Genomic DNA, 13,051 nt, shown 5'->3' on the forward strand with positions numbered 1-13,051 from the left:
CTTCATATTTGTTTAAACCAATTCACAAACCAAGAACTTATGCATTGACCACTAATAATGAAACCTATGTTGTAGATATCTTTCCACATTTATTATGCTATTTTTGTGATATACAAATGACATGAGAAAACATCAGGGAAAGGCCTCTTTCCACCTGCCTTGCCCCACCCTCCAGTCTCTGCTTCTCATTCTGTACTGTATTATGTTGTACACTGTGGTTTGCTGTGTTTTATTGACTGGAGTTTAGAAATTACTTATTGTAACTGTTAAGAGTGGGTTTCTGTTTAATGTTGAAATGTTGATGTTTAATATTATTCTATATTAATGTAATGAATGTTGAATGTTATTTTATTTGCATATTGTATATTGTATTATGCATATTGTCTTATTTATACAATTTTATTGTCATCAAAACTTGGTATACTAGTTTGTATAACATTCTTCTTGTTTATAAAACCCAATTAGAAGAAGAAGAAGAAGAAGAAGAAGAAGAAGAAGAAGAAGAAGAAGAAGAAGAAGAAGAAGAAGAAGAAGAAGAAGAAGAACAACAACAACAACAACAACAACAACAAGCTAACAATCTGCTTCTTTACAAGACTGGCATGTGTGCAAATGCACATGAGCAAAAAGCAAGCACAAATAGTGCAAAGTAACTTTGGTCCTACAGCCTGCTATCTTAATTCAGTCAAAATCCAGTGCGGTAAAAGAAAAGAAAAAGAAATAATACCCAACTTCTTTACAGTCAAGGTTTTAAAAGCCACTGCAGGAACCAATGCTCCACAAACACATGAAATAATTTCCAAACTGCAGGCAGACTATTGATCTATGACATTTTTATAATGCTCTATTCTCTTCCTGCAATGTTTGTGTTTGTTTGTGTGTGTTTAATATCAGTGCAACTAATCCCCCAACTAAAAAAAAAAATAATGTTTTGTAATACTTCTCTTTTCAGCATTTCATAAACAAGATTGTGTGAAAATCTACAGACATGTTTTTAATCACAAAAAACAAGGGGTGTGCGGGTTGTGGGTTTTTCAACATCAGTACTTTGCTTCTGTTATCAAGATACAATCTATATTTACTTTGATGTTGGCAAAATTTTAAAGTCCTTTACATGTAGGCCAGGAAGGAGCTTTGTTATAATTTCGGCTAAACAGTAGGATTAGGCGAGAAATTGAGTTTGAAAGTAGTTAATGCTTTGAATGAAGCTCATTATAAATTGACCTTGGTGCTTTTTCTGGTTCAGAAGCTATACAGCAATTTAAAGGTTGGGGATTTGTTTGCTAAATCTTTTAAAAAGTTATTCTTTTTTTAAAAAAAGCAAACTACAGTGGCAAGATGCCATAACCTTGGCAAGATTAAATATCTACAGTGGTTCACTGAGTATAACACATTATGTAGCATAATAAGATTTGTCTGCGTTACTTACCTCGCTTATTTGAAAGCCGTGACTTTTTGCAGTGGTAGGCAAGCTCTTGTTCACAGTGTTCTGCATGGTTAATTGTAGCCTGAAGCTGTTCTAGGTTGGCAGCATATTTGAAAAACACAGTGTGTGGGTTCTCTCGATTAGCACTTTTGACTCTAGTTAACTCGGTGTTGTTGTGCTGTATAACTGTCCAAGTGGTGTCTTGCAAAACAGACAGAAAATAGGCAGTCACATAAACACTGAACACCCAATATACACTTAGCAGTGCATAATAAACACATCCAAAACAACTGCCTTAAACAAAGAAAATAATAATAATTTCCCCATGGCACTTCCTTCCTTCCTTCCTTCCTTCCTTCCTTCCTTCCTTCCTTCCTTCCTTCCCACTTCGGCCTGCACAACTTCCCTCCTGAATTAGGGTTTAACTAGGATAATTTCTAATGTTAGTAACAGAATTTCAGCCTGCAGCATTTGAAAAAAGCTTCAGTTCCTTTGTTTCCTCCTTCTATATTACCGCCGATGCTCCTATACATATTGAAGAAGACTCAAGAGACAAAGGAATGGTGAAATACTTATTGAATATAACAACAGGAGATCTATAAAACCAATTAACTGAATTATAAAAGAACAACCAGGTGGATTTCAAATAACTGGAGGGAGGTATCGTTACAATCCCCAGGGCATGTTAGCAGCTGTATTCTGTGGCTCTGCAGCTAAAGAGGGAGAAAGTTTCCCCTCCTTGCTAAGTGAGCCTTGGGTATGTGAGCCCAACATGCGCACCTAGGCCCCATTGGGTTGTGCTTGCCAAGGTGTGAACACCAAGCCTAAAGGGCATCCCCAAAGACCTTCCTCAAGCCAAAGGCTATGGAAGTGACCCAAGAGTGCCCTGGACCCAATAACGCCTCAGGCTGCCTATACACAAAGTCCTTGAATTCCCTGAACTGTCTGCATTAAATGCCCAACAAACTGAATAATTCACTTCACGTCGAAAGGTCAATCAGGACAACCCAACAGTGCTCAGCAGGCAGAAAACGAGGAGTCCCAAGTGCCAATCAGGCGTCCTTATGCCAAAACTATTCTACTCATTCCCCAACTAGGCAGCTGGCAAAACCCATCTTGTAAAGGGAGGGAGGGTGCTACAAATGAGAAGAAGCAACTGCCGGGAGTGGAACCGGCTTAAATATCCAGCGAGATGCTTCATCTTCTTGGGCCCTAAAGCCTCTGTGATCCCCAAGGTAGCTACCCCTAGGGACAGACCATCTCACAACTTCCTTAGAAAGGGGGACTTTGACAACTCACCTCTGCTGGAGAGTAGGAGTGCCATTGACAGAACACGGCAGAAAAGCATTTTAGTCGCAATCATATTTACAACTGCACTGAGATTGTGAGTCTGATTCCTAAACAACAGCTTAAAAACAATAAACAAAAACAAAGCCCTAAAAAAATATTGATGATAATACTGATAATATCACATTAAGTGTGGGGATTGTGGGTGGTGTTTTATCAGTGCCCAGAAATACACATACAATCTTGATCATGGGTAGGCAAACTAACCCATGGGGGTTGGATCTGACCCGATTGGCTTCTAAATCCAGCCTGCGGACGGTCCAGTAATCAGTGTGTTTTTACATGAGTAGAATCTGCCCTTTTATTTAAAATGCATCTCTGGGTTATTTGTGGGGCATAGAAATTCGTTCTTTTTCTCTCTCAAAATATAGTCCAGCCCCCCACAAGGTATGAGGGACAGTGGACCGGCCCCCTTCTGAAAAAGTGTGCTGACCCCTGATTTTGATGCCTATGATTATATGAAGAATGCTATTTGTAGAATCTTATCAATGTCTGCTTTGGTGAGCCAGAGAGAAGACTACTGTACTTGCAAGAACCGAAAGCTGCAGCAAACTGGAGAACCGAGAATTCACCTTTTGTAAACATCACCATATCATTTGGTACTCAAAAATTAGAGGAGTTTAGATGGGGAGAATTTAAGAAGCAACTGTGTAGTTTTTTGTGTGGCTCCTGTTTGAGAAATACAAAGTCCTGAAACCTGCTGAGCACTGCTGAGTTCCTGCAGGAACTTGTTCTATAATTTTCTGGATTGTAAAAGAAGCTGGCTAGGCATAATGGTTATCTGCTGAATACGATCTGGAGAAAGCAGCCAATCCCTTCTGTAAAATATCATTTCTATAACTCAGTTTTGCACCTTAAGAAAATAATGCGGCTTCACTTTGCATCTCTCATATGAGGCAGTGATATTTAAGGCTGCGAGCCTATACACATTTAGCTGGCAGTAAATTTCACTGAACTCAATGGGGTCTTCTGATTGCAATTGTTAGTCACCATGAATGGAAGTTAACAATTTCTTCTAGATATTGCTATGGCACTCATTGTCCACACAGTTTCATCAGACAAAAGCATGTCCTGTGTATTGGGAAAGACCAATGCTCCATTGCAGAACAGTGTAAAACAAATCACAGTGCTGTATTTGTGAAAGCATTGACAGGGAAGGCTGCTTGCTGGTCAGGAAAGTCAAATTTAGAACCCTCTGCTCAGCATGTATTAGGGTACATTTTGTCTAATTTCATTTTTTTATTAGTTTATCATCCTTTGACCTTGCTGGATTCCTACCTTATGTAAGAGCTCACTGCTATAATCTTAGCCAGTCCACTGAATTTATTTATAGCCTTCGTGTCTCCTAAGAAACTGAATCAATATTTTACAGTTAAGTGTTTTAACTATTCTGCAGGAACACCTTGCCTTAAGCTTCCTTTATTTATGGAAGCTTAGGAATGACTGACAGCAAAAGGAATATTTTTTAAAAGGCATGTAAATCAGCTATAGCAGGAATGGGGAGATTTGTGTGGTTGGGTCGATATTTTCAAGGATGTAGAATTATACCCATTTACCTTGGAGCAAGCCTACTGAACTCAGTGGGAATTGCTTCTGAGTAAACAGAGATCGCTATGTCCTATAAATGTGTCTGGTAGACATCAGGTGAGCAAAACGTTGCTCCCTGTTTAGATAAATGTAAAATGTCATCTTACAAAAATGTTCCATGCACACATTCTTGCCATCTGATTTGAAGCTGTGGACCTCAGGCTTGTGGTATTGAAAATGACCCCCCAGAAACAAAAGAGGATAGCAGCACCTCCCTTTCCATCTGCCTGAGAAGAAAACTGTATGAATATCAATGACAAGGCAGTAGTGTAAGAAATCTGGGCATCTGCCTCCATTGCTGCTAGTGGGAAAAGGGAATACCAGTTGTGAGGAAACAGGGAAAGAAAACAAATACTGAAGATTCGGCCTGTCAGATTGCATCTCTTGGTGAGGAACTGATCAATGAGATTTGCTTAATGTGTTGAATAAGGAGTGACTGATGAAAAAACTGGCAGCTGTTGCCTGGTATACAGGAATAAATCAAACCACTTTACCTCAGAGGGCTGGCCTTTTGACGGAGTTTAAAATCACCAGAGTGCTTAAATTGCACCCCTCTCCCCCTCTTTGATCAGGTCAAAAATTAATGAGTAGTTGTATCTCCCTTTCTCTTAAGAGGCATGGCAAAAGTTGTGCCAATTTCAATGTACATGAACAGGGCACTAAAGGAAATAGAGAGGAGTTTGCAATTCTTGGCTGGCATTTCTGTGTTCATTAAGACACTGTCCCTTCCTTTGTGCTGTAAGCTCAAGGGCATTCTTCCGCTCTCCTTCCAGGTCCATGTTCTGAGCTGGAGAGGAGGAGAGAATAATTTCTACAGTTGCCCGGGGCTTCCCAGATGCTTGCAGGGTCTCAGCAGTCCAGTGCAGCTGCAGGGACAATTTCTGCCTCCATTCCAGTATCAGAAGAAACCAAATACCAGTATACTCAATGCATATAAAAATCTAAAATTATTCAAGTAGAATAGACTTGGGATGCTACTACCAACAGCAGCTGCCGTGGGAAAGAAACCTTTTCACAATCAGGCATTCCAATATAATGGAAGAAGTTGTGGATAAATGCCTGGAATATGGATCAGTGGCTGGATTGGGTTAATTCAAGTTCCATTGATTTCAATAGGACACACTTAATTCCCCATTGAAATTAATAGGCCTTAAAAGTGCTTAACTTTGGCTGATTACAGCTGCAAAAGAAGATGCGCCCATCATTTTTAAACACCCAGCTGTAAAAGGCAAATCAATAAAATTAAATTAAATCACCTGAAATGACATAATAAAGACAAGGGGGGGATGTATTTGCAGCACTATACATCATGTTTGAATGTACAGAAGGAAATCAAGTATTTAATAAACTCGATAATCTTTTCAGTAAAAGCTTTTTTCTCAATTCCTTGCATACTTGCAGTGCTAACTTCTCAAAAGTAAAACTCTTCAGAAAATGAAAACTGAGTATGAGATAAACTCACGAATGGTGCTACAGAGGGGGAAAATGGTAGCCTCACAATCTGATCCTACGGTGTTGCTGTAATTTTCCTGCCTTATTCACTTCCAATATTCTGAGCTGAGAAGTCACCTTCATTCTGTTTCATTCTTTAAACTCACAAGTTCCAAAATAGGTACACTTCTTACTTGATAGATTGTGTTTCAATGTAATGAACATGCACGCAGAGACGGCCATGAGTTAAGGGAGTTTATCACCTTACCTGTCATATTGCAATATACAAGAAATGGTCCCAGGGGGCCACTCCCATCTGAGTCGATATAGTAAAAGCCCGAAGTGTTCCCTCTGTGCTTATAGGCTTCACACGATTGCTCATAAATAGCTGTAAGAGAACATCTTCCATCACAAACATAATGACATTGTTTGCATTTTATCTGAAACGTGAACATTTGTCGGGGTGGGGGTCGGAATAGACAGCACTAGGGCTGGGCGATAACACTTTTCAACAGCCAAACATTGCGGTGTGGCAAAATACTGCGGTGTGGAAAAAGAAAACTTATTTCGAATGAATGTATATAAATGAAAATATCAAATGCTCAGCAGTGACTACATTATTACATGAGCACTGTTCCACAGCATTTGATATTTTCATTTATATACATTCATTCGAAATAAGATGGGTTTATGAAGCAATTCTATATCCTCCCCCCATGCTGATGAAGAATTCTACGAAACAGTAGTCAATATCCGGAATCACTGTTCAGTGTTGGACATCATATTTGCTGAATACACAAAGCTTCACAGCTTGTCTTTTACCGTACAAAGTTTGGTACCTCACTTCATTTAAAGATTTTCAGAGACTTTGAGACTAAAGATTTCATTTTGTACTTGTTATGGTTTGAAGGAATTCTATAAAGATTGTCTATTACGTATGTATATGGTCACTGTGCTGCCGAGACATTGCTGACTCGTCCGTGAGGAGCAGGATTCTGAGGGTTGCTTTGTGCGCCTCAGTTGGAGCTCCTTTAACTGATCACTGTGGCGTGCGCCAACCGTGCTCCCCTCAGCTGAACAGTTTCATGGAGCCCCCGCACTGCCGCCAGCTCACGGGAGCCAGCGCTGAGGTAAGGGCAGCTGCACACTCCTCAGTCGAGCAGTTTAAAGAAGCAGAGGGAGGAACTAGCTGTATTGACACCTTGCTTGTTTCTCGCTCTGCATCGTATGAGGGCAGAGTGCGATGGCGGTTTCACTCAATGATATATCGCTGGTGAAGCTGTCACTGCTCCTGAGTCCCTCTGCTAGCAGCGCTGCTGGAGGAAGGAACTCTAGCGGACGCTGCCAGCAGAGGTACTCAGGAGCGGTGGTGGTTTCACCACCGCTGAGTGAAGCCGACATCGCGATCTGATCCTCATGCCAGTCCTGGGCGATATATTGATATATCTCCCAGGCCTGGACAACACATGCATTCAAATCTGAGGGAAACCGATGAAATTCACACATACAGTGGTACCCCGCAAGACGAATGCCTCGCAAGACGGAAAACCCACAAGACGAAAGGGTTTTCTGTTTTGGAGGCGCTTCGCAAGACGAATTTCCCTATGGGCTTGCATTGCAAGACGAAAGCCCATAGGGAAATGCTGGCGGTCGGGAGCAAAGACTTTCGCCCACAGCCGGCCTTCAGAAGAGGACCTCTTCTGAAGGCCGGCGGGGGGCAAAAGTCTTTGCTCCCCCCCCCCGCCTGCCTCCCCCCCCCGCCTGCCCCAGGCGATCTTAAAATGCTGGCGGGCGGGAGCGAAGCGTTCGCTGCCGACCCCCAGCATTTTAAAATCTCCCCGGGACAGCAGAGAAGTCTCTGCTGTCCCGGGGAGATTTTAAAATGCTGGGGGTCGGCAGCAAACGCCTGCCCCAGCCGCCCCGCTTCGGAACGCTGTTCCAAAGCGGGGCGGGGGGGCGGGAACACCTGCCCCAGCCGCCCCGCTTCGTAACGCTGCTCCGAAGCGGGGCGGGGGCGGGAACACCTTCTGAAGGCGGGCGGGGGGCGAAAGTCTTTGTCCCCCCTGCCTGCCTTCCCTGGGGCTTTTAAATCGCCCTGGACAGCGGAGAAGTCCTCCGCTGTCCCGGGGCGATTTTAAAATGCCGCCCGCCAGCATTTTAAGATCGCCCGGACAGCGGAGAAGTCCTCCGCTGTCCCGGGTTTTTTTAAAATGCTGGGGGTGGGAAGAAAAGCCCTTGTTCCCCCCCCCCCAGCCTTCAGAAGAGGTCCGGGGACAGACTTGCGGAACGAATTAATTTCGTCTTGCGAGGCACCACTGTACAAAGCTGCACCACTCTTGGTGTAAGTAAACAGCATTTACGCTCCTTTAAATAGAAAATGACTGAGTGCGTGTTTCTCTTCACCTCCTGAACAACAACGTTCGCAGCGGAAATATCCAGAGGTGGGTGGCCAATCATGCAGTGTCAAAATGTGAATAATATAAAGAAACTTGCTTTATCTCAAAATCACAAGGAACTGAGTAATAACCAAGCCACAGCAGAACTTAGCTTTCCTGGAAACCATGTCCTCCCTAAAAGAGGGCACATGTTGCAGTGAGACCTGGAGACTGATCTCCTGGTTGTGGGTGGGTCTATTGGATAGCCACAACACCCGATTGGGAGGTCCCTTGTTGCTGGGTGTAATCTAGCCAGGGGGGGGGCAGTCTAAATGAATCGAGGGACCTATATAAACCCATGCATGTGTCCCATAGCTTCCTCTTTTGGCTCATGCATCGGAACACCCGTCCACCTCTCCCTAATTTTAGGGCATTTTGCTATAGACCTTGCTACGCCATCGTGTGTCGCCTGTCGTTGGGACAGGGGCACGGCAGGAATTTCCCCCACTTGGCTGATTGGCTGTGGCCATTTGGGTTTCGCCAGCCATGTAGCAATTCGTCACAACTTGTAAGGTTGTGGATAGGCACTGGTTCATGTGACAGGGATGGGAGAATGGTCTCATCATCCCTATGTGAAGGGTATTCCGTTAAGGGAATCCAGGGACTCAAATTGGTTTGGTCAACCCCCGAGAGGGGGTTGGGCCCATGCCTGAGTGCAGGGGAGCAGCTGGAGAGTTTGTTCTCAGGCTTTTCACCTGCCTCAGGTGTTCACCCTTGGCTGACCTATAATAGAGCTCTGGGTCAGCGCTACCTGCAAGGGTGCAGGGAGCTAGTCAAACCAGAGCCTATGTAACCACTCACTTTTCTGTAATCAATAAAGTTGTGGCCTAAATTCTGCCAAAAACCAAAATTAAAATTTGAGTCAAATGTGTCTTTATTTAAAAGGGAGGTCTCTGGGTCTGAACACACAAAAGGTGGCAGTGCAACCCTTTGCCCTGTTCTTTTGGCTTCTACCAGTGCAAGACCTAGCCTGCCATGAAGGTTCCTGCTACATTTGCCGAAACCGCGGGTGGGAGTTGCCAGTAAAGCAGGGCATTCCTGGAGTAGGGAAGGGATGGCGTTAAGCTGACTAAGAATCCACAGTGCATGGTTGATGGTGGAGTTATGCATGGTCTCTAAAACCTATTAGATTCCCTCCCCATATTTTTCTGTGCTGTAACATCCATACCACGATGCACAAGAATCTTCATGTATTCCCCTGCCGTAAAGATGGTTGAGGGGATGGGTGGGGCTTCAGGAAAGTGAGATACATTCCAAAAGTAGGTTGAGAGGCACAGACTTAAACTGCATCTGCCAGTGCCAATATGTGCCAGAGGCATGGCCACTCCATTGATCATAATAATAAAGCACCAGAGACTTAATAGCATCTTCATCAGTCTCTTCTTGTGTCAGAAAAGGCCACTGTGATGAACAGCTATGCTGTGTAGGGGTTTCAACAGGCAGCTATAACAGATGGTGGGGGCTGTTTTAGCATTGTTTTAGTCAAATGAATGGCTTCTTTCTGCCAGGACCCGAGCTCCGGGTCCAGTGATCTGTGTTCCCAGTGCAGCAAAACATTTCATCAAGCAACAATATGGAAGCTACGGGAAATATGTTTCAAGCTTAAAATCAAGTACACATCGATTGGCATTCTCTGCTTATGATCCTGGTCAATTAGAAAGCTGTTGCCCCCTTTCCTGCTTGGGACAGCTGGACCAAGTAGCTCTCAAACCTTTAATTTAAGGTTCAATAAGCAGTAGCAGTTCTGGCTTGGCGGTTCATCATACATTGTGGCAGCCAAGTTCAAAAGAGATTATCGGCATCATCTAGATTGATTAGCTTCACTTCATCATAAGGAGCTGTATCCCAACTAAGGCTTACTCAGAGTAGAACTCGTCGAAATTAATGGACCTAACAGCCATGTTCATTATTTTCAGTGGATCCGACTAAAAGTCTCAGGGCATATTACCACAATAATTTTAAACCACTATCTTAAAACCAGTAAACAATTTACAATCAGAATAATGGGGAGGATCCTCAAAATGATGAAAGCTATTCAAAAAGGGTGCCAGACTCATATCTGTAGGGAGGGAATTCCACAGCTTTTGACATTAAGTTACAAAAATGGACTTCTGCGTTCAGCCGTCCAATGGCTGAGGTTAAAGGCCACTCACTGTAATCTACCCAAACAATAATTCCACATCTAAAGTGCATTAGCTGAAACTTCCAAAATAACCCATCACCATCTAACAATTATGCTATACAAAGCTGTTAATTTTTAAATGATATTATGCAGTTAAAATTGTCGATGTTTAGCCTATATTTAACTTGAATGCATACCAAATTGAAACTTTCTTTCAAGGAAAAAGGAAACTTGTTTACAAATGCAAAAGGAAACTTGTTTACAAAAGGAGAAGTGAGTAAGGGGGGATAAAATAATTATGAGGAACAAAAAAACTCACACTTTTTCTAAAGTTCTTTATGCACAAGAACAATACAGTACAAGTTCTGAACACCGGGTGAAGCTTTTATCCAGAAATACAATCTGTAATTGTTCGAGTTTTTTTCCTCCTAGGTTTTTAAAACAATCAGGCTGTATGACAGAAACCAGATTGAAAGCTTCAGAAGGTAAGACAGCACTGTTGTTCTCTACAGAAAGTTTAACACAAATAGTAGTTGGGGATGCTGGCACAAATTGTTTTCTCTGAATTCCAATGTGAGCTAACCTGAGCCACACCTCATGGACTCATAAGTGAATGGAAGAACAATGATCCTTCAGATCTTGCACTTCTCCTGATTTTGTGATCCTGTTCTTGGTTCTAAAAATGTACCAAAATGCATTTAACATGGTGTGATTTTGGGTATGTTTAGAAAAAAACACCCATGCAGATGAAATATATATTGAAGTACATATTTTTGGTGGAAAATGTATATAAATACACGTTTAAATGTGAGTTTTCATATAGATTTTTCTAACAACAACCCGCTTTAAAAATAATAATGCTGGAATGGGTAGTCGTCACAATTTCTCAAAAATAGGCAGCTATATGCATTTCAAAAAGGAACAACCAACCAACCAAACAAAAACACTTTGCAGTTAAGCATTTCTCCTCTAAAATAAAGTTTTTTAAAAATATAATAAAATACCTAAGACTTACAGTAATGGCATGTAGCTCCCATGTAACCTGTGTTTGCACAACTGCAATAGAAACTATTCCAGGACTGCGAACATTCACCACCATGTTCACAGTAATTGGGAAGACATCTTCAAAGACAAAAGGCAACATGTAAACATTTTAAATGTAGTTATAGAGAAAAGACAGATAGATCACTCCAAAGTATAGCAGAATAATATGCTAGGATACTGATGAGGGGTGCACCTGGATCCTCGGGCCTTTGATGAATGCCCAGTTTGGGTAATTAAATTTATTTATTTATTACACAAAAATTTATACATCGCTTGATTGTAAAAAGCCTCAGAACTTTTCACAAAAATATAGGAAGCTAAAATCAAGAAAATAATACAACACGACTTTAAATAGTACAAAAATTAATATGCTAAAACAGATCCTACACATCTGAGGTAAAGGTAATGGTAAAGGTAAAGGGACCCCTGACCATTAGGTCCAGTCGTGACTGACTCTGGGGTTGCGGCGCTCATCAGGCTTGCCTAACTAAGGCAGTTTTTTTTTTTTTGCTGAAGCCAGAAAGAGTACAGTTGTACCTCAGAAGTCGAACGCGTTGCGAGTTGAACATTTTGGCTCTCAAATGCCACAAACCCGGAAGTGAGTGTTCAGGTTTGCAAACGTTCTTTGGAACCTGAACATCCAACGTGGACTCCGCAGTTTCTGATTGGCTGCAGGAGCTTCCTGCAGCCAATTGGAAGCCACGCCTTGATTTCCAAATGTTTTAGAGGTGAAACGGATTCCGTTTGACTTCCGAGGTACGACTGTATAGGAAGTTGCCTGCTTGATCTCAATAGGGAGGGAGTTAATTCTGTGTCCAGAGCAGCTGTTTATCAGCTCCATCTGGTACGCAGGCTGAGACCCTACCTGCCCGCGAACTGTGTTGCCAGAGTGGTGTGTGCTCTAGTTATCTCCAGCTTGGACTACTGCAAGACTCTCTACGTGGGGCTACCTTTGAAGGTGACTTGGAAACTGCAATTAATCCAGAATTCGGCAGCTGGACTGGTGACTGGGAGTGGCTGCCGAGACCATATAACACCGGTCCTGAGAGATCTGCATTGGCTCCCAGTACATTTCTGAGCACAATTCAAAGAGTTGGTGCTGACCTTCAAAGCCCTAAATGGCCCTGGCCCTGTATACCTGAAGGAGCATCTCCACCCCCATCATTTCAGCCCGGACACTGAGGTCCATCTCTGAGGGCCTTCTGGCAGTTCCCTCCCTTCAAGAAGCGAGGTTACAGGGAACCAGACAGAGGGCCTTCTCGGTAGTGGTGTCCACCCTGCAGAACACCCTCCCATCATATGTCAAGGAAATAAACAACTATCTTACTTTTAAAAGACGTCTGAAGGCAGCCCTGTTTAGGGAAGTTTTTAATGTTTAATGCTGTGTTGTGTTTTTAATATTCAGTTGGGATCCTCCCAGAGTGGCTGGGGTATAAATAATAAATTATTATTTTTGTTATTATAAAACTGTTGGTGTAGCCACACTAAACAATCGAGTTCCTACAAATGCAGTATGGATATTATGTGGCACCTGCAGTTTTGCCAATTATGCCGATCAAGAAGCAGAAGCAAAGTCACACTCCCCTTTGCTGCTCTCTGCAGAGGTCATCCCTCAGGGCAACCAAGGTTGACTAAGCTCCATGGACTAAGAAATAACTA

General features: G+C 42.6%; 1 protein-coding gene across 8 annotated transcripts in view; it reads right to left on the reverse strand.

Moving 5' to 3' along the window:
* The window catches only part of CNTNAP4 (contactin associated protein family member 4), a gene marked incomplete at its 5' end in the record, with an annotated part of 260,718 nt that overhangs the window by 64,036 nt on the left and 183,631 nt on the right, over positions 1-13,051 (reverse strand). For all 8 annotated transcript variants that reach the window (XR_014516919.1, XR_014516920.1, XM_083464785.1 and 5 more), the window contains 3 exons: positions 1,430-1,627; positions 6,060-6,179; positions 11,364-11,470. Coding sequence is in view for 6 of the 8 variants with exons in the window: in XM_083464785.1 (XP_083320911.1) it covers positions 1,430-1,627; positions 6,060-6,179; positions 11,364-11,470 (425 nt within the window). The remainder of the gene's footprint in view (positions 1-1,429; positions 1,628-6,059; positions 6,180-11,363; positions 11,471-13,051) is intronic.

The sequence above is a fragment of the Podarcis liolepis genome (assembly GCF_965112155.1).
Source record: "Podarcis liolepis genome assembly, chromosome: 11".
Lineage (NCBI taxonomy): Eukaryota > Metazoa > Chordata > Lepidosauria > Squamata > Lacertidae > Podarcis > Podarcis liolepis.